Here is a 7,120-nt window from a genome sequence, read left to right on the forward strand (position 1 = left end):
TTCTTCTGTGAGATAGCATTGCTCATACTAAGGGTTTCTCTTACCCTGAGAGACTGCTTAGCCTTGGTCGGCATCTTCTCCTTTCATGCCCCAAGTTGGGTGCCAGATGTCGGGGCTTTGTCTGTTCCTCATAGACCGACAGGGTCCACGGAAAGGTAAATGCGGCAGCTCGCCCATTCCCCAGGCTCCCTTTCCCTGGGAGACAATCAGACACAGTGGAGAGTCAAGTCAAGCAGGAAAACTCATTTAATAACACACATCAAGCCCTTTTTAAAGCAAAAAGAACGGGTGGCATGGCAGGGGAGGAAAAGGAACCAATCACTGTCAAGTTCACACGCTATCATGCACCTAAGCTTCCATGGTCTTATTATGCAATAAACATAAAGCAAATCGGGCTCTGTCCACTCAACTACCTCTCTCAGCGCCATCTTTGCTGCCCATGTGCTCTACACACAGCCGTGCTGTGGGCAACACCATGGGTGAACGGGAACCCAAGAATCTACAGGTGGGATTGGACTGTGCAGGTGGATCTGAGTGCTCAGTTTCTGGCTCATTAACTCCCTCTGGAATGCAAGCTATAGAACCTGAGCTTTGTTTCAGAGGATGGCCATGGTAACTACTGCACCCTGCTTTTCCATCTCAGAGCCATCACAGCAGAATCCTGACCAGTGTCTGACAGTACATCCTTTTACCAGTTTCAGGAAGGGTCCAGCCCTTCGTGCCAACAGGAGGGCCACAGAGTGCAGGCGGAGGCTCTGCTAGGCCGCCAGCCTGGCTCTGTCAGCACCCTGTCACACCCTTTCTGCTTGATCACACTTTGACACAGTCTTCCCCATCCAATGAAATCTGCATTTAAAAGTATAATATGAGAGGTTTTGACAGCTTCCAGAGAGCTGAAGATGTGAGGGTTCATGGAGCATAGTGGGTGTAGACAAGGCACTCAGCTCCCATGGGCCTTGCCATACAAATCTTTTCAGTGACATCCTTTATGGTGAACCTGTGAGGATTTGTTGCCAGTCCTGATTTCTTTGAGCTGATCATCCCCACGTCAGGGCAGAGTCAGAAACACAGGCAAGCAAGCTGGGCTTTCACATCCGCAGCAGGGGAAGTTAGAGTGAGGAGTGAACTGAATTAGAGGGGCCGGGCTGTGTCTGCTGTTCCATGAGGAAATGCTCAGGGTGGGAGGTATTACTCAGGTGGTAGAGCACCTGCCAATGAGCAAAAACATCAGATTCCTACTTCAAGTCCTAGTCTCACATTAAAAACAAAAAAAGGAAATGCTTGCTTGCTACTGGGGAGAAATGCTCAAATTTTCAGAGCCACAGCTTTTCTGTTGACAGTGGTGGAAATTTGGAGAAAAGTCAGGGAATTTTGTTTGTCTTTACACATGGCCTGTAAGCTATTTCACAGTCCTGAGCCAGTGCTGGTGAAGAGGAAAGTAGTGTCTGTGGGTGAGTGTTTCAACATCCCATGATGAGTTCACTCTGAATTAAAGGTAGGTCCTAGAGCCAACCACAGTGTCCTCCTAAGCACCCCAGCTGGAGAAGACTCAGTACACAGAGGGTACAGTCTGGGAACAGAGGCAGGGGATGGCTGAGGATACATCCATAGGCCCAAGAAAATCAAGAACCATAACTGGGCCTGAAGTGTAGAGAGGAGTGCAGGGTGGATCCCCATAGAAGCTGCGAATGTAAGCCACTGTGTGAGGCTATTTGTCCCAACAGCCCCATAGAACAGGTGCATCAAATTCTCATATTGTGTGCACATGAAGGGAGAAAGCAGCAGTGAGACACTCTCTCCCCAGCACAAACCAGGCTGGGAGCAAGGGGCACCAGCCTAGGCCAGCCTGGGAGGGCAGTGTCCTAACCTCAAGGCTCCGATTGTGACCACAGCAGTGGACTGCAAACCCTCCCCTGTGTGTTCTCCTGCCTTGCTCCAGTGCACAGAGCACAATGATGCCACATGTGCTGAGTGCAGTGACATCACTGAGACCAGCTAACCCTGGTGGGCACAGAAGGCCACCTTCCCCAGGGCATGACAGACCAGGAAGCTGCATTGAGGTGAAGAATGGTCCTATGCTCCAGGAAGGTGAAGAGTGACTGAGAGCTTCCCTGCAGATGATCCACTGGGCAAGGCATTTAAGCATCTCTTTGGGATCACAATGGAACTGATGAACAGTTAGGTAAAATATGCAGCTAGGCTTAGTGATGTGCACCTGAAATTCCAGCACTGAGGAGGCTGAGGCAAGAGGATACTAGGTTCAAGGCTAGCCTGGACTACACAGTGGAGACCCTGTCTTCAAAAGCAAAAGAGGGTCTAGGAAGGTGGCTCAGTGATAGACTGCTTGCCTTGCACACAAGAGGCCCTGGGTTTGATTCCTCAGCACCACATAAGCAGAAAGTGACAATGTGGTTCAAATGGTAGAGCACTGGCCTTGAGCTGAAGAGCTGAGGGAAAGTGCCCAGGCTGAGTTCAAGCCCCATGACCGAACAACAAAAAAAAAAGAATGGAAAAGGAGGGGTTGGGAAGGTAGCTCAGTGGTAGACTGATTGCCTTGCATGCATGATGACCAGGGTTCAATTCCTCAGCATCACCTAAGCAGAAAAAGCCAGAAGTGTTGCTGTGACTCAAGTTTTAGAGTGTTAGCCTTGAGCTGAAGGGCTGAAGAACATCGCCCAGGCCCAGAGTTCAGGCCCTACAACCGACCGAAAAAAAAAAAGACAATAGAAAGGGAAATATTTAGGCATATTCTCAAGAATATGTAGATCCTTGAACACCATATCCATTGTGACACTATTCAGCATAGCTAAGAAACAACCCAGAAGATCCATGGTGTCTGCAGAGAAATGAGTGACACAGTACATGGTCATGTGGAGCAAAGTCAGCCAGGTTCAGAGCAGTGGAGTCAAAGGCCCAACTGTGGATGAATGCATAAAGAAGATGTAGCCTGGTCAGTCAGTGCAGGAGTACCCGGCCGGATGTGTGATCTTGGGATCCCACCCATCCCGGTGCCTCTGACGACCCTTCATCAGGATTTTTATGTCCGAGGCATAGTTCAGTGCCCAGGATGATGAACGCTGACATGGATGTTGATGCTGAAAATCACAGGGAACTGGAGGAAAAAACACAACTTATTAATCAAGTGCTGGAAATCCAACACACACTTGAAGATCTCTCAGCAAGAGTAGATGCAGTTAAGGAAGAAAACCTAAAGCTAAAATCAGAAAATCAAGTTTTTGGACAGTATATAGAAAACCTCATATCTCCTTCTAGTGTTTTCCAAATAACTGACATGAAAAGCAAAAGAAAGTAAGAGTTCCCTTGTCATTTACGGAATTGGTGCTTCTCTTTTCCCTCTCTCTCTCCCTTTCCTTCTCTCTGTCCCTTCCCCCTCCCTCCCTTTTTCCCCCTTTAAAACTTGGGTAGATTCCAAATGTTACAGTAACTTTGTTTGTGGCTTAATCGAATGTTTATTAAAATAACTTCAAATCTAGGCAAAATTAACTGCTTAACAGGAGATTTCCATGAGTCTGTGTATTATGTTAGTCTAAGAAAATGTGCAGATGTATTGTGCAGACTTTATAATTAGAATTGCATATTTTGTGAAACTTGAAGATGAATGTTATATTGAATTTGCTTTGATATATAGGCTTAGTCTTTTACTACACACTTACTTAGTAAGATATACAAGAAAATGTGACCAAAATCATGTACTGAATGCATAGCTTTATGTATGCACCTGTTCACCATTGTGTGCCCCTCCTCCATCTGCCTCATCCTCCCCATTTACCTTCTCCTAAGTCAAGATAGTTTCACATTTGTAAAAGTACTTTGAGTAGTAATCACCTGACAGTAACCTAATCTGTAAGTCCTGAAGTTAACCAAAACCTTGCCTAAAGTTTGTCAGTTGTACTTTCTAATAATAAGTTAGGAGTGATGGTTTCTCTTTAACCATTTGAAAACAGATTTGGGCTATAAAGAGGATTTTGAAGGTGAAACTAAATTATCAAATTGAGATCTGTTTAAAAACAAAGAACCAACTTGCTTTTGCATCAAATAACCCACTTGCTATCTGAAAAGGTAAGAATTTTGGTTATGGGCTGCGAAGGTGGCTCAGTGGTAGAGTGCTTGCCTTTAAAGTTTGAGGCCCTGGGTTCGATTCCTCAGCACCATGTAAGAAAAAAAAAGCCGGAAGTGGCACTATGGCTCAAGTTGTAGAGGCTAGCCTTGAGCTGAAGAACTGAGAGACAGTGCCCAGGCCTAGAGTTCAGGCCCCATGACCGGACACACACACACAAAAAAAAGAATTTGGTTATATATCGATTAGAAGTAGAAAGCCTGGGAGGAATACATAGAAATAGGTAAAAAAAAATAATGTGATAAAATTAGATACCAACTCCAAATGTTTTCACTCCAGATTTGTATTGTCTCTGCCACAGAACAGATCTTCTAGGGGATATATATCTAAATATATGAAAATTGGTTAAGTTTGACTGATCTTACATATGCCACATGCTATGCTATTCCAGCTCTAGGGTTTGGTTGTAAGGTTTATTTGTTGTACCTAGTCAATTAACTGTTACCAAATTCCTTGAAGAGTGTACTGGTATTAGAATCATGAATGAGAGAATTTTATATGTATAAGAATTGTTAAGCTGAGTATTTTTATCTCACTCTGTAAATTCAACTAATTGGTTTTCAGAATTTTAGTCATTCTCATAACAATTTCTAAAAATTTAGTTCATAGATTCCATTTGGTAAAGGAATCAATATTTCCCCTGTCTTTGTTTGAAGAAGTGAACCCACCAGTCTTAGGGTGGGTGGATCACCTTGTCTGCCTTACCCCTCATCGGAAACTTCTTCTGAGTGAAGCTGAAGGCCCTGTCTTAGGTTGGTCAGACTGGCACCCCCTGTTACCCGTCTCTGGCAGCACTTCCTCTCGGGGGGAGGGGGAAGGATTCATTTATATGGAGCTTGATCTTATGTAGCTGGCTGGCTAAACTCATAAGAGAGTTTGGAGTGCACGTATAATACAAGGAAGGCATAGCGAAACCATCAGTAAAAGCATTCCCAGGCCAAGGAATGACATTAGCAATCCTTTGACATAAGTCAGGGAAGGGATATAGCGTTGAAATTGTTTAAACAGGTTTTTTAGCAGTTTTTGCCACTTTAGAGTCCAGAGGTAGGGCTTATGCAGTATTTTGAGCAAGCTGATTAAGATAATGGGCTGTTTGTACGTTTTGTGTTAGTGTCACAGCAGCTGCCACTGGGAAGGCAGCTAACGGAATGAAGGCCAAAATATCAGCTACAAGTAGCCACACAAATCGATGAGGGAATGCAAGAATTTTTATACCAAGTTTTACAAATATTTACAGGAAGCATAACAAAAGATGGTTGCCTAACAATAAGTATGGATTTAGTTATGTCGCTATACAAGCAATTAGTAAAAGAACAATTTGAACAGGTGACATTAAAATAATTAGCTCCTACAGAGATATTAAACGGTCAATACATAATGACATCGGGTGGTGATACAACACTCATAATATTTTTTAAAAGGGATTAATTGGGCCAGGTTATGTTGTTGACTGCAGCCACCAGCATCCAAACATGATGTTGAGGATGCCTATTCATCCACCATAGTCCTAGATTGTCCTTATTAGTAAGATTAGCTCCAGACCAGTCCATTAATTGAGAGTTAGTTCCAGAAATATTGGTAACAAATAGCTGTACATGCCTGTACCTTATTGGATGAGGCTTTCCTGTAGATATTACCATTTGTGAAGAATTAATGCAATGGTGTATCACATGGGATGGAGAAGAATTTGCATGAACTGGTTGTTCAGTTGAGAAACATGTCATCTGTATATTGTACATTTGATTTTGGTCCGGGATCCAAATTTTATGAGATAGCATTATAGTACAGCCTGGAATGGAGCCTGAGAGCTGGTGGTAAAGCAAAAGGGAATTCCAATGTCTGAAGCTGAGATATTTCCCATCTTGCTGTGCTGGATGAAGGGATCCGGGGCTGTATTGTATGCTGATCTATTGAAATGAATGAGTACTTCAACTCCCTCCCAAGTTGTAGGGTGCAGAATAGGGGGATCCGGCACGTAAGCCCAATGTCTCAGCGTTTGTGTCATCTGAATGAGCCTCCACAATCCTAATGCAATGCTCAGGGAACCAGCGGGATTTACTTTCTTCCTGCAAAATCACACAAACATGTCCTTGACCCCATGTTAAAACCGGATCAGGCCCGTGCCAATCACCTGTTAAAGGATCCTTCCACTTAACTTGGGCAAAAGTTCTTTGCTCTTTGACCTCTTTTTTTTTTTTTCTTTCAAAAACCGCTGTGCTGCGGAAAGGCCATTACAGTCTAAGCTTAAAAAATGTAGTACAAATAAAGTGTGAGAAGAATATTAACAGGAGAGAAGGGGTATAATTTCCCCCCCCCTTTTAATTTAAAATTTTGGTGTTTAAATAGCCAGTTGGCTTGTTTAACAATTACTTGTCTTTGAGGAATATGGGGAATACTGTAGAGTGAAAAATCTGCTAAGATTTATAAAAAGTTTGAAAAGCTTCTCCAAAATATCCTGGACCATTATCAGTTGTAATATATTTAGGAAGTCCCTTACTGGCAAAGCAGTGTAGGCAATGAGCAATACAATGTTTCCTAGTTTTCCCAGTAAGAGGAGTATCCATAATAAACTTAGAGTAGGTATATGGTAACATGGACAAAGCAAAGCCATCCAAAAAAATGGAATCAGGCAGGAGTTTAGTCTACTTTTTCCACGGTGGAGGTGGTCAGGAGAATGATGTAGATTTCCTCCAGGTGACTATCAGGCTGTAGCAGCAGCAGCAGCAGCAGGATCTCTCATTGGTTCCAAGGGACTGTCGCACCTTGTGCTGGGCTGTAAATTTCTACACAGACTGGTTATGGATACAAGTAATACATAGGCTTGGCTGGCTGTGGCCCCACTAGTTTTTAAGACTACTTAGACGATAACCCAGGATAAATTACCAAGATGACAACCTTTTTAACTAGATAGTTTTTTTAACAAGGCTGACTTTTTTAGGCAGATATAGAGGTCTCAGGCCTGTACTACTATTTTTCACATCT

General features: G+C 43.5%; 1 protein-coding gene across 1 annotated transcript; it reads left to right on the forward strand.

Annotated features, from left to right (window-relative positions):
- The first annotated feature begins 3,067 nt into the window (after positions 1–3,067).
- Positions 3,068–3,313, forward strand: LOC122110712 (short coiled-coil protein B-like). The gene is made up of 2 exons (XM_042683349.1): positions 3,068–3,088; positions 3,170–3,313. Exons 1-2 carry the CDS (start codon positions 3,068–3,070, stop codon positions 3,311–3,313), a joined length of 165 nt encoding a protein of 54 aa, XP_042539283.1.
- Positions 3,314–7,120: the final 3,807 nt, after the last annotated feature.

This window comes from Dipodomys spectabilis, unplaced genomic scaffold (genome assembly GCF_019054845.1).
Source record: "Dipodomys spectabilis isolate Male_0828 unplaced genomic scaffold, ASM1905484v1 ptg000080l, whole genome shotgun sequence".
Lineage (NCBI taxonomy): Eukaryota > Metazoa > Chordata > Mammalia > Rodentia > Heteromyidae > Dipodomys > Dipodomys spectabilis.

What these genes read in the sequence shown, in the direction of transcription:
- LOC122110712 (XM_042683349.1), top strand. Translation starts at nt 3,068, where the DNA reads ATGATGAACGCTGACATGGAT. An exon ending in TGATGAACGCTGACATGGAT is followed by an intron (nt 3,089 to 3,169) that starts GTTGATGCTGAA and finishes CACACACTTGAA; the next exon opens with GATCTCTCAGCAAGAGTAGA.